Here is a 20448-nt window from a genome sequence, read left to right as displayed (position 1 = left end):
CGGGATATTGTGCTAGGCAAATTGGAGAATTCCGAGAGTCACCGTGACTTCGGGCACTGCAGGCGTATCAAGGCTGAGGAGGTTGTGGGGGCTATGCGTAAGATGAGTAGGGGCAGAGCAACCAGGCCAGACGAGATTCCGGTGGAATTTTGGAAGTGTGTAGGGAGAGCAGTTTTGGAGTGGTTGACTGGGTTGTTTAATGTTATTTTTAAGGCGAAGAGGATGCCGGATGAGTGGAGGTGGAGTACGGTGGTTCCATTGTATAAGAACAAAGGTGATATCCAAAGTTGTAACAATTATAGGGGTATCAAATTACTGAGTCATACCATGAAAGTATGGGAGAGGGTCGTTGAAGCGAGGGTCAGGATGACAGTGTCTGTATCCGAAAACCAGTTCGGGTTTATGCCGGGTCGTTCTACCACAGAAGCTATACACCTTGTTAGGAGGTTGGTGGAACTGTACAGAGAGAGAAAAAGGATCTGCACATGGTGTTTATTGACCCAGAGAAAGCGTATGACAAGGTTCCAAGAGAAGTTCTCTGGAGATGCTTGGAGACAAAAGGTATGTCGGTTCCCTATATTATGGCGATTAGGGACATGTATGATGGGGCTAAGACTCGGGTTAGGACAGTAGGAGGCGACTCGGAGCATTTTCCGGTTGAAATGGGGTTACACCAAGGCTCTGCGCTCAGTCCGTTCTTATTCGCCCTGGTGATAGATGCATTAACAAACCATATTCAAGGAGAGGTGCCATGGTGCATGCTATTTGCCGATGACATAGTTCTGATTGATGAGTCACGAGCCGGTGTTAACGAGAGACTAGAAGTTTGGAGACAGACTCTTGAGTCTAAAGGTTTCAAGCTGAGCAGAACGAAGACGGAATACCTGGAGTGTAAGTTCAGCACTGAGCCGGGGGAAGTGGGCGTGGATGTGAGGCTTGAATCACAGGTTATCCCTAGTAGAGGCAGCTTCAAGTACCTTGGGTCGGTTATCCTCGGGGAAGGGGAGATCGATGAGGATGTCGCACACCGTATTGGGGTAGGTTGGATGAAGTGGAGATTAGCATCTGGAGTTTTGTGTGACAAGAGAGTGCCAACGATACTCAAAGGTAAGTTCTATAAAGCGGTGGTTAGACCGGCCATGATGTATGGGGCTGAGTGTTGGCCTGTTAAGAACTCACATAAAAGATGAAAGTAGCAGAAATGAGGATGTTGAGGTGGATGTGCGGGCACACTAGGATGGACAAGATTAGAAATGATGATATCCGGGAGAAGGTGCACGTGGCTCCCATTGATGACAAGATGCGGGAAGCGAGGCTCACATGATTCGGACATGTACAGAGGAGAAGCCCAGATGCTCCAGTAAGGAAGTGTGAGCGACTGGTTGTGGAGGGCACGACAAGAGGTAGAGGGCGGCCTAAGAAGTATTGGGGAGAACTGATCAGGCAGGATATGGCGAGGCTTCAGATTTCCGAGGACATGACACTTGATAGGAAGTTGTGGAGGTCGAGTATTACGGTTGTAGGCTAGAAGGTAGTTGAGTCTTGCATTACCTTGTACTGTTGTGAGCTGGTAGGGTTTTTGTCTGAGATAGCTAGGGGCATTGTCATGTCTTACTATTTTCTCTTTTCGGTGCAGGACTTATTTACTAGCCATCATTTTTGTTTTTGTTTTGCATTTTTCCTTCTGCATTTTATGTTCCTATTTTTCCTATGATCTCTGTGGTGAAACTAACATTCTCTCCTTTTTGTTTTTCTTCTTATCTTGAGCCGAGGGTCTTCCGGAAACAGCCTCCCTACTCCTTCGGGGTAGGGGTAAGGTCTGCGTAGATACTACCCTCCCCAGACCCCACTTGTGGGATTTTACTGGGTGGTTGTTGTTGTTTGTTGCTGTTTTCATAGTCAAGGGTAAATCATGAATCTCCTTGGTTTATGCAGCTTATTTTTCTTGTCAATTAAGTAAATAGATTAAGGTTCTCTCTAGCTTTGGGTATATACAATCTGCTCAATGTTAATATAAAAAATTACCCATAAATACATATGTACACACAAAGTTCAGACCACTTATGCCAACTTCTGGACCATAGAATAATAGCTGTAACTTTCAGAAAAAAAAGCTAGAAAACCAAAAACTAGTGAAACTAACTTTAACGAATTGAACTCACCCTTTCTCACGGCAAGATGTAACTGCTTCCTGTAGCCAGGAAGCAACACCAGGGAAAGATCTTTTAAAGCTTTTGATTCTTTCAGCAGCTTCATCTGAACTACAATCTATTTGTTCTGCAAGGCTCTTAGCTCCCATTCCATAAAGAATGCCGTAAACCAACCTTTTAGTTTGATCTCGCTCCTCTTGACTCACAACAGACTCTGCTTTACCTGTCCATTTTGCAGCAATCATGGTGAAGACATCACCATGGGGTTCACTGAGCAGCTCGATCAATGAGGAATCTTTAGAGAAATGGGCCATCAATCTCAGTTCTATCTGGGAATAATCTGCTGTTAATAGTAACCAATTCTCCTGCAAAAGAGCAAATAAAATATTTGGTTGAAACCATCCAAAAAGATATTTACAGAAACTTAAGATTACCCGAGAGATACCTGAGTAGATACAAAAAAATCACGAGCATTGATCTTATAATTATTGACATCTAGCTGACCAACGGCTTCGTCCTCCTTATTCATTTTGAAGTCAACCATATGTTCAACACACTATACGTATGACAAAAAGATAAATCAACCACATAGGTTATATTACCTTTGAGAGGATGATACATTAATAACAATGAAACAATGGAATAAAAATAGAACCTGAAGGTTAGGTTCCTCCATTGACAGTCGCCCTGTTGCTGTTGACGTCTGGAGCCAATGACCATGTAGTGTGTACCTCTGTGTCCTCATAGATAGTCTAGCAAGTGAACAAATTGACCCCAATGTACAATTCAAGAGTTTTGCTAGGGTTCGGTGCTCTTTAATGACAGGAATTATTGGATGTTCATTCCTGAATAAAAGGGGGAAAACTTCAATATAAACAATGAGGAAGATACCATGGAATTTAGAACAGAGCATTAGACATGCATACCAGTTAATGATAAAGCAAACAAGCAAAAAATGGAACAATTGATGCTCTAGAAAGCAAGAAATCTTAACTACTCGGCGGATTTGATGAAAAGACCACCAGCTTAGCTTACAAGTTGGAGCAGCTGACATTTCTCATCTAACTACCAGATATCTGAGTACAACGTCACATATTGCTTGAACAAACATCAATTGTGCCTGAACCCCGAACTGTTTGGGGTCTGCCATATGAAGATATTTATTCCAACACTCGTAACTTTCTTTTGAAACAAACTAGGGGTTCTCTAACACTACAGGTTCTCCAAATATACCAATCTTCAACAAACTAGAAACTCCTAGCGAACACCAGACCTAATGTAAGCGTACCAACTTAAATAACTCTACATCCTACCTGGTTTGATATCGTATATATGGAATTTATTGTAGTCACAACAGGCAGCCTAGACAAAGAGCAACATACAGCCATGGAATACAAAAGGACACAGAAACGAGTGCCATAACAATGAACATGTCCGAGCTAATGGTTCTTTTTACTCTTTTGTTGGGTGTGGGTCAAGGGAATTATGATTAGTCATAATAGGCAGCATAGACAAAGAGGAAGTACAACTAAAGAAACTAGTGGTCTGACAATGAAGATGGCCCAAGCTAAAGGTTCTCTTCACTTCTTCTGTTGGGGAGGGGGCTTAGGGATTGTTAAGGCAGCATAGACAAAGAGGATAACACAACTCACTCTGGAAAATACTAAACAAAAATGACGTAAAACCTTGTGGGTTAACAATGCAACTGGCCCTAGCTATTAGCTAAGGTCTCTTTCTTATTTACTTCTTTTGTTGGGATGAGGACCAGAGGATAAATGATCCTAGATAGCCGCACAAAACATAATCATGCAGTAGAAGGTCAGAGTTGAATGGCACCAAGTTTCAAGTGAAACACAAGGTAACTTGCTTGAATAGGTATTACTCCCTCCGGTCCAAAATAAGTGATTTTTTGGCCTTTTTTTTGTGGTCCAAAATAAGTGATTTTTCCAGATTTCAAGAATGAATTAATTATTTTTTTCCTACATTGTCCTTGGAGTAAATAGTGTTGGAGTATGTGTGAGGAGTATTTATGTGAGATAGTAAAGGTTAATATGGTCAATTTCATTGTTAATTAATGCTAAAAGATAAATTTCTTAATCTGTGTGAAAACATCCAAAATACCACTTATTTTGGACCGAAGGGAGTATATTGACAAAAATATCTTTCACTACCTTAGCAAATCCAAGCAATGCTTATCCGTACTAGGGTGCTGTTTTCCTTTTTTATGTCCTTCTGGAATAGGGAGCTGTAGATGCCCATAGAGTACATTTGCAATATCTGCTGCTGTGTACAATGAAAAAGTCATGCCAGCCAACTTGTAAGCTTCTTTTTCCAGAATCTTCAGCTTTCTTCCCAGAATTTGTCGTGCCTGCAGGCACCCTTCCATGTCAACACCTATTCCACAGAGCTCCATGTCTGCAAGAATATTAACCTACAAGATAAACACAGATATCAATTACTTCCAACATTGAGAATGACATGCCTTTGACAAGTAATAAAAATTTGCAGAACATTTGAATCATTGTTCTCCAACCAGGAATAATGGGATAGTAATTCTCTCTAGTATAAAAGCTTGAAATATTTAGAAAAAGAAGCAGTTCTATTTTGCTTGAGAACCAAACAGTTTTTGGAAGCATCTAAATTACATAAATAAATAAATAATAAATTACACTAAGAAAGAGATGAAGGTCAAAACATTCTTAGTAGTGAGATAGATCTTCTTCCAGGGAAAGATACTTCAGCTCATTGCTTATACTCTATTTAAAATCCCAATTTGAAAAGATTTCTTTTTCTGCAGAGGCATAGACATTGTTGTATCGATTAGACAATGAACAATAAATTTTACAAATCTGCAGCACCAAAATAAACGGATACTTTTTCAGTTCTCATATGGAAAGTGGGGAAGGACAATTACTACTTTATAGCTAGCAAATTTCGTGATACAACACCCTACAAGGTAGAAAGTTACACTTGTTTCCTTTCCTTTTCCCAACTGACATGTATTTGGCCTTTAAGGCTCATGCCAGCTTATTCTGCCTCACATAAAGAAAGAGAATAAGATTGATAGAATAAACACTATCTATATCAGTTTTCTTCTTAACTTGATATCTTGAATTAAAAAAAATTAGAATTCATCACTGATCACACATAATCCAATTTTTTGTCCACTGTTGGGTAAGCATTAAAATACTCGGAAAAGGCCAACTTTACTATGGACAATAATTTATTTATAGCAAAGAATTCAATTCTGCCATAGCAACCGGAATAAAGTTGCACGAACTTGTGGTAAGCCTGCCCTTTCCTCATATCCCCGATGTGGCAGTAACGAATTAACTTGTTATGGGTAGACCAGTGAAAGGTTGGATAACTTTGATCTCCCTATAGCAAGAGAGACAGAAAAAGCTTACACTTCCCTTATTTTGCAGGATTTAATATCAACCTATCACAAGTTAGATTGAAAGATGAAATCCACCAAAGCAATGATTTCTAGAAGGGATTAAATATTGTATGGTTGCACTAGAAATGGATCGCATGCAAATATCTTTTTACCAATGGCATTTCAGTTGCTCCAAGTGCCTCAGCAAGTCCTTCAGAAATGACTAGTTTCCATAGAACAGAACACAAGGCTCGTGTTTGTGCTACTCGACGACAACAACCATTATGAGCAACTTGCCGCATCTGATTCTTCCATCTACCATTTCGATTAGCGGCAGCAGCAGCCTCAATGGATAACCGTTTCTTCACTTCCTGCAGGAATAGGGTAACCTTAGAGGACACATTTTAGACACTAATGCACTTATAATCATCAATTACTCAATGGGTCACTCCCAATTACAGTAGTATCATTAGATATTGAACCTATAAGACGATGATCCAGCACAGGATGTTACAGGACAGTGAAAGACTAGATTATCTAGTTAACAGATACCTCAGTGACAGCATTTCATAGACCTCGCACAGGGGGGAAAAAGCAGCACTCTGCATAACAACCTCTATGCGGACAAACGATAATATGTTCGAGCTGATTACTAATGAGACAATAGAGTTACCTTTTCTATACTTGGGCTAGAACCTTTCTCCTCATCAGGCCAGAGGATCCAAGCTACTATACACAAGTCAATTGCATCTTGAACAGAAACAGGAGACAACAGAAAGCAATTGTTCTCAATAAGATCCACACCAACAGTCTTGACCAATTGACTCAAGCCACCAAATCTCTGAATTGAAACAGTAGGATGCTTGAGTACCTGAATCTGAACTTTTAAATTCCATGTAAACTTTTTTATATCTTTTTTCCTCATTATGGTACTAATTCTATTCCATCGCTGTATTGCTATCTCCCACTGAAGCTTTGGTGGTAGAGAACTCCCAGTATCACCACAGGTAATGGGCGATGATTGGCTTTTCCTTCTACTGTTGGACCAAAATAAGTCTCTCGGAAGATTTACATAATAAACGGGAGAGTCTTCCCAACAAATGGCTATGCCATATATTTCAAAAGGGGCAATGCTGTTCAGTGCAGACTTTTTGCTGAAGTGGACATCAAAGTAGAACTCTCCAGCAGCTTCCCAGAGACCCAGGAAAGAATCAAATCCACCAGCAACAGCAGTAGCATTTAAAGGACCCTTCTCTGATGCTTCTTTGACTCTTCCATTACATATCTCACCTCCTTCACATTGCTGCTTCCCAACATGATTATGATACTCATAAGTACCACCTTCTTCAATGCCCTTAATTTTTAAAGTTGGTGGGGAAGTCTTTGCATTATCAATATGATGAGTAGTTTCATGAAGTTCACCACTAAGACCATTTGATCCTTCTATATCAAATGCCTCTTTGTCAGAAACTGTTTTCCTCTTTGAATTATCTCCGCCTACATCAGAAATAGTAACATTGACCTCCTTACTTCTTTCCAGGGATAATGTGGAAAGGACTTGATTCGCGTTCTCCAGTCTAACAAAGCTACTAGTTGACCCTTCTGCAGAGGAGGTACTAGCTTCTTTGCGAGCAGTATGTCCAGCAGCAGTAGATATGACAGGCTGGGCAAGCGTTGGGACATCAAGTCCAAGCGACCTGAAAGCTGAGAATGCAGCAAGCCTTGCTTCCTCAGCTTTATCAAGAACAATCTTGCGTGCACCATTTTTTATCTTTTTTGCAACTCCTAATTGGATCCTCCGTTGTGCAGAACCTTCCATAGTTGATAAAGCAATTTTCCCAATTAACAGACAAATAAATAAATCATTTAAAATGGCTATCCATGTATTAAATCACAGGAAAATTGGTATGCATAATGAAAACCTGAAGGAATGCCAGTAGAAGGAATAAGGGGATAGTTAAAATATGCATGCCATCAGAAGTACAATATATTGAATGTGGTTTCATGTTCAAATCGGAAGTGGAGACTCTAGTGTTGCATCAAATGAATAAGAAAAAATTAATCCAGCATACTGCAAGGAAACATGAACCATAGAAGGAAGAAGCATACTGAAGCAACAAGACTGATGGTGACATTACATTTCTCAACTTCTGTTGCTTGTTACAAAATCTTGTAAACCTTACAGAACCATATGAAAAGTGAGTCATAACTCATAAGCATCATAGTTTATTATTTCCACATTGCTTCTCAAATGTAGGGATGTCAAAACCAGATAGACCACTCCACGGATAAACGCAAAGAAAGTAATGGTCTCCATCCAGCACGTGAAGCATTAAGGGTAAGTAACAGACCATCAACGTGGGCCCAAATCATTGAAACCTCACCTTGGTCAGCCCATGATGAAGACTCAAAAAGTACTTTGACAATCTCAGGAATTGATGCTTCAGCAATTGCTTCAGGTGTCCGCAAACCAGCTTTATACAGTGCTCGAGCCCGGGAACCCTGGTGACTTCTAATTAGTTTAAAGAACTTGACCAAAATATATAGAAAATATAAAAGGAGAAATTCAGTTACCTTAACATATGGAATGGTGGTGAGCTCTACAATCTCTGCCCTCACTCCAAATGAGACACGATTTTGGAACTTTGATACTAATCCTTCAAGATCATGCCAACCAAGCCTCTCACAGAAGACAGAAACCATGGAAGCAAACCTTCCAGCATTTTCTTGTAAGGCCTGAACCATCCCCCTTGCGACCTTAAACGCATCACAAACCTCGACAACTGGCACTTCCTTCATCCCATAATGAGACACTTCGAATTAGGAAGACTATGAAAAGCCTACTTCTTAAGCAACTAAGAGACAAATCAGTGAGAGACAAGCATTGCAATATATCAACAATTAGCTAGAGAAAAAAGTGTTGAAGGAGTAAAATGATGCAAATCATCGAGTTCAGTACTTGCAGGTGCAATAGGAGAATAAAAAATATATATTGAAGATTAGATGATTTGAGGAACACAAGGCACACCTATTTCTAGCTGTTAAATACAAGAAACAGATGATGATTGTCCAATGCGGGACTATCTCACATAAGAACACAACTCCACTAATACTAAACTCTAACATTCTAACACTAAAACTTACTCCCTCCGTCCCAATTTATGTGGCACCATTTGATTTGGCATGGAGTTTAAGAAGAAAAAAAATGAAGACTTTTGCAACTTGTGGTCTAAAACAAGCCTTAGACATCTGTGTGGCTATAAATCATTTCACTACTCGGGGCGTCAGGGACCCTCCAACAGAAACCTCGTCTTTTTTGTCGTCGATAAGAATGGGAATTTTAAAGTTAAATTATTTCTAAATATAGAAAAGTGACATTCTTTTTGGGACAGACTAAAAAGGAAAGTGTGTCACATATATTGGGATAGAGGGAGTACTATTCTAACAGCAGGTTTTCGCAATAAAGCATAATGAATGTGTTGTATACTGAAACTATGAATTCCATGAAGAAGAGGTGACAGACAGAGATACAGTAGTGTTTGATATTCATTTCACAGATTGTACCTGCACGAGCCTTGACAGTATAAGAGCCACAAAGAATCTCCTACAAATGCGAAGCATGTGTTCATCTGAAGGCATATGGTCATTCAGAGATCTGTTATCAAACTTCCCCTGTAACCCTTTAGTACCAGCCTTTGACCTATAAGATGTACGAACTGGTGCACCATGAGCCATTCGCATCAAAAAGGGTTCTTGAACTCCAACCCGATTACCAACTGACTGCACATCAAAACACACAGCGCACGATTATCTGCATCGCAATCATCATGATTGTAGGAACAAATTTATCTTCTTAAATAATGTCAGACAACAATCAAATTAGCAACCAAGCACAAATTCATGACGTCAAATCTTGGCATGCCACCTTATAGCACACAGAAGCTGTCTGGAAGCAGTAAAATCTCTTTGAACATTAACTGATTAAACCTTCAAGCTAAAGTATTCAATTAGCATTGACTATTGAGGACTTAAAACCAAGTGACCAATCATTAAAATACCTGTTCCTGCTGAAGAACATTTTTTTCCCTGTATTTCTTGATGTAATAAGATACTTTAGGGTAGAGGAAGAAAATAAAAACTCCATAATTTACCAGTTAACCTTGCATCCTAGTTGACTATGCAAGATACTTCAGCTACAAATCCTTGAAGACAAAGAACTTACGTTATGCATTTAACATTAAGAAGTCATACACTTCCTGTGTCAGAGAACAAGAAATTAGCTCCAAACTACAGTACCTTGCATGTAACAAGAACTCTTTTTCAACTATACAAAACAAAGCTCATAAATCATTAGCATGCTTTCCTTGCAAAGCTGACAAACATTAGAAAAAGCTCAACCCATCCAAACTTATTTGTCAAGGCAGGAGATGAATATGTTTTAGATAATTGACAGGAGCTGAATAATTTAAGAGTGTGAAGTACTGCCTTGGCTAATACTTGAAGTCTACTGGTCATATTATTCGTCTATTCTCTATTGGAAAATACATCAAATGAGTGAAAGGCGTAGCAAAGGTGAACTCCTGAACAATAAGCAAGTGAAGGATAATCTAACAGCATGTAAGGTTCAATAAAGCAAATACAACAAGAAGGATATGGGGCAATCTCACAGAGAAGACAGGAGGACAGAGCGTAGAACAACTTGGGAAATAAAAACACACAACCCCCTCCCCAACAAAAAAGAAAAAAAATCATGCAACTATGACAATGCTTTAGAAACGAACTGATGATTATGGAGCAAAACTCTATAGTTCAGTTACCTGATCCAGGGCAGACAACTCCATGAACCTCTGGTAATACAGTTCCCAGTCAGGCTCAACATCAACATTAATGGGTGTCACTAAGTAAACAACATGCATATCAGATGCAAGCACAAAACCTTCCCTCGCTCTAATCAAATCATCCAAGACAACCTAGAAAACAAGAGAATGAGCATTATTGGATTCCCATTCCAATATTTGTACTCCACTCATTTGCGTAAATGTTAACAATGACCACTTGGGTAGAAACACAAATTGACAAGAAATAATATGACGAAAAAGTGATAGCAAGTGGAAACAACTTCAGATGTTACCAGTGATTCTTCAGGGGAGAGAGAACTGCCAAAAGATGCACGACCAAGAGGTGTGACTGTGTATAACTTGGTATCTTCACTCCATTGAAGAAATTTTTTATGGCATAACCAGCAAAGAGAATCTTGTGCTGATTTAACCACATCATCAAATGGTTTTGTTGAATTGAGAAGGGTACACCTAACATACCGGTTAATGTCACTGGCTGTTTGAACAATACCACCTGCAACAACTTCTAATATTGCGTGAATCATCCCATTCTTATCTTCCGATAAACAAGAATGCAACGGTGGACAGCTCTCATTAAGAAGTGCCATTATTCGTTTGACCTCTTCTGGCTTGCAGATCAGCACCTGATGTAATAAAACAATATTTCAACATTAAGCTTAATATAGCACACTTAAGACGCAGTGAAGACTTAAATAGAAAGGAAAACAACGCAAATACGGACAGAAAAAGAAAAATATATGAGAATAGAGTCAAACAGGTGTAAACAAGTTCAAAATTGTAACTTATCTAGCATGTTACTGAGAATAGCTCGCAAATCAGACCTACAAATTACAGATTGTGACTGAAAATCCTTTTCCTCTCCAAGTATGCAAGCTTGGAATGAGCAAGAAAAAGAAAAGAATAGGAAAGGGCCAAAACGTACACTTTCTCCTTTTGTATCTATACCCGTCCGACCAGCCCGACCAGCCATCTGTCGGTACCTTGTGCCATCAATAAAGTCACGACCAATACGTGGTTGTCGGAAAATAACTCTCCGAGCAGGGAGGTTAATCCCCGCAGCTAAGGTTGATGTAGCTGTTAAGACACGTACAAGTCCTCTGCGGTAACAGGTTTCAACCGTTTCTCTTTCCTCAACCTTCATGGTAGAAAAAAACCTCATATGAATGGAGATTTACTCCAAAATAATGGAAAAAGAAAACCACCAACAAAGTAAACAAGAAAATCAAGAGAACTAAAGAAAACATGTAACACATAACAATCAATATACATACTAAAGAAACAAAAGATACACAATACTTTAAAATGACATTACTGTGAGTCCAGCATGGTGATAGGCGACACCAGCAGGAAGAGTCTCTTCCAGTACAGGATCCAATCCAGCTGGAGATCTTCGCAAAGCATCAATAGCAGAAGTAATATCAATTGACTCATTTTGGTTGCTCAGGTGATTCAAGGAAAATCTTTTAAGATACTTCGCCACATGCCTAGCAGTAGATTCACATCCTTTGCGACTTGAACAGAAAATTAGCACTGAGTGGCCTTCTTGGACAACCTGATAAATCTCAGATTGATATAGCTTTCCTTCTATTACTTTTCTCAACAAAATAAAGTTCTACTAACGAAAGTAACAGAGAAGATTATACCTCATTGCAGAGCTCCACAATGTGATCTGGATCTTTACCACTAAGCTCAGCTGCTTTTGAGACTGTCCTGACAATGTCCATTTTTCGGTTATAAATTGTACTGCCTACTTTTATATATTCTTCCAGTGGAACAGGCCGAAACTCGGTCTGATACAAAGCTGCCTGCAAGAAACAATAAAAGCTTCATGAGGCATTCAGGATAAAATGCACGAAGAGGCACTGATTCCCCATATTCACATACATAAAACACAAACAGGTAGAGTAAAACACATGAAGATAAAGTAAGGTAGAATTTCACCACAGTGTTGGTGATCCAAATTGCTTAAAAGCAAGATGATTTGTAGCTTCAATTGCTCCATTTCCTCATATAACAATGTAACAGGGAAGACCTCAGATTATTGTTTAATTAAGTTGAACAACATAAAAATCAAATTGTAAACATAAAACGATGCTCAAGGTTGATCTGATTCAGTTAGGACTGAAACATGTGAATGGAGGTAAAAGTATAAGTTTCAATAGGTAAAAGAAGCAAGGTGAAGAAGGGTACTAGGTACCCAGTTAGTGAAGATTAAGAATTTTTACAATTCAAGCAGAGAAATATAAGCTTTCTAAGTTTACTTTCAACAGTAATAGAGGTATGTACAATTGGACACACCTATCTCAGTTATGCCTTATGGGAGCTAACATATATAGTTTAAGAGAAGGATGGGATCTCTTTGATGTAGATCTTAGCCATCTGCTCCGAAATGTAGGAAGTCGTGACTGGAATGAACTGCGTAGACTTGGTCAATTTATCCACAATGACCCAAATAGCGTCAAATCTCCTAAACGCCTGTGGCAATCCTACCACAAAGTCTGTTGTAATATGACTGGAATGATCTGATTCAGTCAGGACTGAAACATGTGAATGGACTAAAGAGAAAGGGAATCTTGCTGATTATCAAGATGACTGGAGAAGGAAGAACAGCATGTAACCAAGTTGACATGACTAACATTCTAAGATAGAGAGGTGAGACAAATCAGGTATTATTTTTTTTAAATTCAGATATGTTAAGTAGTTAGTCATGTATAGTGTCCCACATCGGGAAGTAGATACCTATTATTATGTAATCATTGTATATAAATAGGGGATTGTACAACACTTTAGATAATTAATAAGATTTTTTCCCTCGTGCTTTCTCACATGGTATCAGAGCATTGGTACCGGGTGTGAATCGGATGGACTTTATTACCTTATCCTTGCAAAATCACATGGCCTCACATCTTGTCTTCCTTCAATAACTTGTCTTGTTACCGATTCACCAGATTTATTACATAAACGGTTGGGACATCTCAGTTTGTCAAAACTCCAGAAAATGGTACCTAGTTTATCTCACTTGTCCACTCTCGAGTGTGAGTCATGTCAGCTCGGTTAGCATACCCGCTCCATTTCCCTCGGCGTCTTGATAATCGAGCAGAGTCACTTTTCACTTTAGTCCATCAGATGTTTGGGGTCCTAGTCGGGTCAGTTCTACCTTGGGATTCCGCTTCTTTGTCAGTTTCATTGATGATTATTCGAGGTGCACTTGGATATTTTTGATGAAAAATCGGTCTGAGTTGTTTTCTATTTTCTAGACCTTCCACGCTGAAATTCAAAATCAATTTGGGGTTTCTATCCGCACATTTCGTAGTGATAATGCCCCAGAGTATTTGCCTTCCCCATTTCAGCAGTTTATGAACTCTCATGGGATTATTCATCAAACATCTTGTCCGTATACATCTCAACAAAATAGGGTAGCTGAAAGAAAGAATAGACATCTTATTGAAACTGCTCGTACCTACTCATACAATCTCATGTTTCGTTGCTTTTTTTTTGGGGGGGGGGGGGGGGGGGGGGGTTGCAGTTCTTACATCTTGCTATCTTATTAATCGTATGTCATCTTCAGCTATCTAGAATCAAGTTCCATTCTCTCTCATGTTTCCCCACTTACCTTTGTTCTCTCTTCCACCCCGTGTCTTTGGAAGCACGTGTTTTGTTCATAACCTTACTCCAGGAAAAGATAAGTTAGCTCCTCGTGCTCTTAAGTGCGTATTTCTAGGTTACTCGAGAATGCAAATGGGGTATCGATGCTATTCTCCTGACCTCCAGCGGTACCTTATGTCCGCTGATGTTACCTTCTTTGAAACCCAAATCATACTTCATAGGTCCAGGTAATCACTTAGATATTTCTGAGGTGCTACCAGTTTCATCTTTTGAAGATTCAGTAACTATCTCCCATTCATCTTCCTTTACAAATCCAGCTCCACCACCTACAGCTCCAATTGCAGATCCACCACCTATAGCTCCAGTCCACCACCTAGTCCAGTTCAACCTTCTGCAACTCCACCACCCTTGACTTATCATCGTCGTCCACGTCTAGCATCAGGCCAGGTTGATCGGCTTAAGGCTCGTCTAGTAGCAAAAGGATACACTCAGATTTTTGGGCTTGATTATAGTGACACTTTCTCTCCCATGGCTAAAGTAGCATCTGTTCGTCTCTTTTTATCCATGGTTGGTGTACGTCATTGGCCTCTTTATCAGTTAGACATTAAGAATGCTTTTCTCCACGGTGATCTTGAGGAAGAAGTTTATATGGAGCAACCACTTGGTTTTGTTGGTTAGGGGGAGTCTAGTGGTCTTGTATGCCGATTGCGCAGGTCACTATATGGTTTGAAAGTCCCCTCGAGCTTGGTTTGGCAAGTTTAGCACAGTTATTCTGGAGTTCGGCATGACTCGTGGTGAAGCTGATCACTCTGTGTTTTATCGGCATTCTGCTCCTAATCTGTGTATTTATCTGGTGGTTTATGTTGATAATATTGTTATTACTAGCAATGATTAGGATGGTATTACTAATCTGAAGCAGCATCTCTTTCAGCACTTCCAGAATAAGGATCTGGGCAGATTGAAGTATTTTCTAGGTATTGAGGTCGCTCAGTCTAGCTCAGGTATTGTTATTTCACAGCGGAAGTATGCCTTAGACATTCTTGAGGAGACTGGAATGATGGGTTGCATACCTATTGACACTCCTATGGATCCGAATGCTAAGCTTCTGCCTGGACAGGGGGAGCCTCTTAGAGATCCTACGAGATATAGAAGGTTGGTTGGCAGATTGAATTACCTCACGGTGACTAGACCTGACATTTCTTTTCCGGTGAGTGTTGTAAGTCAGTTTATGGATTCTCTCTGTGATAGTCACTGGGATGCAGTTGTTCGCATTCTTCAGTATATAAAGTCAACTCCAGGCAAATGATTACTATTCGAGGATCGAGGCCACGAGCAGGTTGTTGGGTACACAGATGCTGATTGGGCAGGATCACCTTCTGATAGACGTTCTACATCTGGATATTGTGTTCTAGTAGGAGGTAATTTGGTCTCTTGGAAGAGCAAGAAACAGAATGTAGTTGCTCGATCTAGCGCCGAAGCCGAATATCGGGCCATGGCTATGGCAACGTGTGAGCTAGTTTGGGTCAAGCAGTTGCTCAAGGAGTTGAAGTTCGGAGAAATCAGCAAGACGGAACTGGTGTGTGATAATCAAGATGCTCTTCATATTGCGTCAAATCTGGTGTTCCATGAGAGGACTAAACACATTGAGATCGACTATCACTTTGTCAGAGAAAAGATACTCTCAGGAGATATTGCTACAAAGTTTGTGAAGTCGAATGATCAACTAGCAGATATTTTCACTAAGTCTCTTACTGGTTCTCGTTTAGTTACATCTGTAACAAGCTCGGTACATATGATTTATATGCACCGGCTTGAGAGGGAGTGTTAAGTAGTTAGTCATGTATAGTGTCCCACATCGGGAAGTAGATACCTATTATTATGTAATCACTGTATATAAATAGGGCATTGTACAACACTTTAGATAATTAATAAGATTTTTTCTCCCGTGCTTTCTCACAAGATAGATTAGGATATTTCAACCTTATATGGAGTAACTCGCGGAAACAGGACAAGCTGTGGTGATTTCAAAAATTTGAGAAGATGAAGTCCATCTGACACACGTCAGCAACAAATTATCCACCGCATATTGTTGATCGTGTTAGGAAACAAAGTGATTGAAAAAGTCACTAATCAGTTATACATTTGGGAAATGACTCATTGATATGAGATTAAAGTGACAGCCTGAAAAATATACGACTAAATTTGAAGTCAATGAAGGGAAGAAGATTGACCTATTCCAACTGCCATGGTCTGGGACCAATTTGTCAATGTGAATGTTGGAAGAGATTGAGAATAAGAAATAGCCATGAAAAAGGATTTATTACCCGAGATATGACAAGATGTTCTTGAGCCAAGAATGCAGGTTCAACATTAGAAGATTAAGAGACATAGTCAAAGAATCTTCCAAGAGAAAACCATTCTACGCTTATGTCATCTTCACAACTCAGGCATAAAATGCTCTTTAGTACGCAACTATGGTAATCCAAACTTATGCCAATCTACCACATTCATGTCTTTGCTAAAGTGTTAAAAGTAGTACAAGATGTCCGTTCTATTTTTTACTATGCCCTTAAGTACTGCAACCAGATTGGAGAAAATGATGAGCAACTTTGAGGGAAGGAAAGGAGGAGGAAGAGAAATATCATTTGGAAGATTCGGAAATAACCAAAGCCCTCACTTATTGGGGGGAGGGGCACGGAGGGTTCAGAGATCCGAAGAATGCCAAACCTTTAACATGAGAAAATTGAACAACTACGGTGGAAGTAAATATGTTATGGAGAAGGATAATAGTCGCAGGGTATGAAGCTTCTATTCTTTTTTATCTTAAGTGTTGAATATGAAGCTTTAAACAATAGATAGTTCTCAGATGAGATGACATAGAGCCGGTTTGGATTAGCTGATTTGAAGTGGTTAATAAGCATTTGGTGCTGAAACTGATTTAATAAATAAGCAGTTACGTGTTTGGGTACAAGTGCTAAAATTGATAATAAGTTGCTGCAATATTTAATAAAAAAATGCTGATAAACTCTTTTTATGTTAAAATGACTTAAACAACCTTAGAACTGTTTACACTTATAAGGGCATAATTTCTTCAAAATTTTAAATTCCAGATCGATTCAAATACAAAATATTCTATTTCTCATTTTATTTTAAATACAACTGTGCTTAGATAAGATAATTTTTATGATAAATATAATTTATTTTATGATAAGCATATAATCATAAGTTATAATAATTAACAAATTGACAAAAGTTTCTCAGTAAAAAATAAACCTAAATAAGACAAATTATTTGAAGAGAAACAAACGTTGTCTTCATCACCACAACACTTAGAAAGCAATACACCAAAAATTTGATATGTCCTCATTTATTACATACAATTCAAAGATTAATACACAATCACATAGATATAAGTATGCAAAGGAATCGAGAATTTGCTTATCTTAATAGTCAATGAGAATTGCAGACTTGAAGAGGTGGGGGAGGGGGGAGGGGGGAGGGGGGGAGGTTTAGGTTGAATACTTAAGGCAGTGAGTATCGATGTAAGAGTTTTGTTCTAAAAAGAAATATATTAAGGATAAAATAGTAAAAATCTTGGTCAAACTTAAAGTGCTTATAAGCTAAAATTCATAAGCTGGTGCTTTTAGCTTATTTTTGACTTATAAGCACTTTTAACTTTACCAAACGCGTAGATAAGCCAAAAAGTGCTTATAAGCTAGTTTGACCAGCTTATAAGCTTAGCCAAACACCCTCATACTCTAATGAGGTGAGCCCAAGGAAGGGGAACATGAAGGGGAGGATGGGTTCACTAAGTACATATGTTATACTGACATGTATAGGGATAGGATTCGCTTTTGGAAGGATCTGTTGTGTGATCGAATAACTTTAAAGGATGCATATCAATAGCTGTTTGGTACAGTGAACAGGTAAAGAGAGAATATGATTGCTGATTATTTAAGAAGGAATGGCCGGTGGATCAAATTGGATATAAGCTTCAGGATGGCAACACAGGATTCAGATTAGGATGGGGTTGAGGAGTTCTTAAGGAAATCCTATGACTGCTTAGTAGAAGCGGATGGATCATACAAGATAGTATGGTGGGTTCAAAGCAAAATCATTCGTGGGAAAGTCATGTTACATGGAGTTACTTGGAAGGGAGAAAACGGGGGCGTGGATGAATATTTTGGAATACCAATTGACTGTAAAGTTCGTTTTTTCGCTCGATCTTAATGACGTATAACCTAACGAAGATGGAAATAGAGAGGACACAGATCACCTTCTAGTGAGCTAGTGTTTCTTGTGTAAGGAGAATCCTGAAAAACAACCACCTCCTATTAGTATTGCAGCTTCACATCGCAGATATGGACCCATGTCTTCTGTTTGTTAAGTGTTTCTTAGAGGTTACAGAAAACTGGTAGCTTGGAGAACAACAACATTATATCTCGTTTGACTCATTTGGAATGAAAAAAGTGGCAACTTGTTCCAGAATATTGAAATTGATGTAAAAAAATATAAATAGATTATTGTTGTTCATCTATACTTTTGGTGTAAGGAGATGTAGAAGTACAAAGGATCATTTTTGTTTTATATACGCTTTTGGTGGAAAGAGAGAATCCCCTTTGTAGGACTAACTCTATTGATGACGGGTTGAGCCATATACCCAACATTTACATACTTCTGAAACTGGCATGGGGTGTTATCAATAAAGATTTTAATTGAAAGAACTAAAAAGCAATGAATTTCATCTTACTTGAAGCCAATCAGCGACTGCTGTCACATTGGGCAGAGTTGCACTCATGCCAACAATCTGGAGACTGCCAGCAGGGTCAACTTTTCCACTGCTAGAACCTGAACTTTCTCCACTGGAAGACTCTGTATTTCCTTCACCAGATGCATAGCGAAGCTTGGTCAACATCAACTCCAATAGATAACCCCTATTCTGGTCTCCAACCTAACATGAAAGCAACTCAAGAGACCAAGACAATTAGAATTTAATAAATACAAATAACTATGAGTTCCAGCAAAGACGCCAAAACAGCAGCTCCGAGCAAATAGAACGTAAACTTAAAATGATAGGAAGGTTTAGCTGGACATCATTAAAATAAAATAAAACAATAACAGAAAAGAACGTTAAAGTCAATACCATGTGGAGTTCATCAATCACTATGATACCAAGCTCTGACAAACGACCCTCTTCTAGCAGTCGGTTAATTAAGGAATTTGCCTTCTCAATAGTGCAGACAGCTATAGCAGTGTCCTTTGGAAGACTACCGCCTCCCTGATTACCATAATAACTGCGAACATGCTTCCCAACTGGTTCCAAAAGGACCTCAAGATGTTCTGCCTGAACAAGTTTATACAGGACATGATACGAAGTAAATATGCTATATATCCTAATATTTATAATAAAGACCACTTTGAAAGCTAAAAGATAACATCACCTTCTCTGCACAAATGGATACATATGGTAGTACAAGAAGACCCATTTTTCCGGATGATAAAATTCTACGTAACATCAATATCTCAGCAACAAAACTTTTACCAGCACTACAGAAAATAAAGAATCCTGGTTAAACAACAGAGAGGTGCTCTGAAATCTGTTATATAAAAGTATCACTGAAAGAACAGAAAGCAACAAAAACAATATTTCCAGAACAAAGTTTCTACTTGTAGTGGCTTCCAGAAGTTCAATACCCAAAGGGCAAAAAAGATAGTAAAGGACCTGATCAAATAAGCAAGATACGAAGAAAATGTGCATGTTAATAGCTTATATAGTTATACTAATATATTCAGTTGGCAAATTTTCAAGGACCACCTCAATTGAGCAAGACTGGAGAAATGCTCCTATGGAAATTACCACAGATAATTTAGAGGAACTCTAGGATAAGAGGAACAACTCATTAAGTGAAATTCCAATACAGTATGTAAGGCCCTTAACTTAGGTGCAAAAAAGTATATAAGGACAACAAGGATAATACTTCAGCTGTATCAGATTAAAAAATCTTGCAGATCAAAACCTCAAAGCCAGTTCAACATAAAGTTCAGGTTTCATTGTCTGTTTGTTGCAAGTTCATTTAAAGCAGGTTGTAACCAGTTAGGAGACATAAGATCAATATTTGGTGCAAACCTGTCTAACATACACGTTCGTTAACAGCTAAACCGTAAAAGGGGAGCAGAATTATTCCATCTCCTTTGCCACAAGGTGAGTGTCAGAAATAGGGTCTGGACTAAGTAGTCAAGATATAGTAAGAGGATTTTTATACCTCAAGTCTTTATATGTTAAAATTTGTAGTTGATGTTGGGGCATCTAGCAAGCTACCTGGCTAACCAGAAGTTGCAAAAAACTTCTGTTTAGTTTTCTATATGATCAACAACCTATGCTTACAGCTGAAAAAGTACAAAAATAGCGAATAAATATAATTTTTTGGTGGCCGAAAGACAAAGGACAGGATTTGAA

The 20448-nt window shown here is 38.8% G+C and overlaps 1 protein-coding gene across 1 annotated transcript in view; it reads right to left on the bottom strand.

Annotated features, from left to right (window-relative positions):
* The window catches only part of LOC109237719 (helicase and polymerase-containing protein TEBICHI), a 53264-nt gene that overhangs the window by 7342 nt on the left and 25474 nt on the right, over positions 1-20448 (bottom strand). The window contains exons 6-22 of the mRNA XM_019404074.1: positions 19433-19538; positions 19135-19335; positions 18742-18942; positions 12029-12190; positions 11698-11937; positions 11308-11520; positions 10658-11008; positions 10344-10496; positions 9091-9306; positions 8101-8319; positions 7911-8028; positions 6200-7338; positions 5700-5897; positions 4322-4581; positions 2806-2995; positions 2596-2706; positions 2163-2515 (exon numbers count right to left, since the gene is read on the bottom strand). Coding sequence (XP_019259619.1) covers positions 2163-2515; positions 2596-2706; positions 2806-2995; positions 4322-4581; positions 5700-5897; positions 6200-7338; positions 7911-8028; positions 8101-8319; positions 9091-9306; positions 10344-10496; positions 10658-11008; positions 11308-11520; positions 11698-11937; positions 12029-12190; positions 18742-18942; positions 19135-19335; positions 19433-19538 — 4431 coding nt within the window. The remainder of the gene's footprint in view (positions 1-2162; positions 2516-2595; positions 2707-2805; positions 2996-4321; positions 4582-5699; positions 5898-6199; positions 7339-7910; positions 8029-8100; positions 8320-9090; positions 9307-10343; positions 10497-10657; positions 11009-11307; positions 11521-11697; positions 11938-12028; positions 12191-18741; positions 18943-19134; positions 19336-19432; positions 19539-20448) is intronic.

The sequence above is a fragment of the Nicotiana attenuata genome, unplaced genomic scaffold, assembly GCF_001879085.1.
Source record: "Nicotiana attenuata strain UT unplaced genomic scaffold, NIATTr2, whole genome shotgun sequence".
NCBI classification, from domain to species: Eukaryota; Viridiplantae; Streptophyta; class Magnoliopsida; order Solanales; family Solanaceae; genus Nicotiana; species Nicotiana attenuata.
The sequence above is the reverse complement of the archived record's forward strand: the minus strand, read 5'-3'. Positions and strand labels throughout refer to the sequence as shown.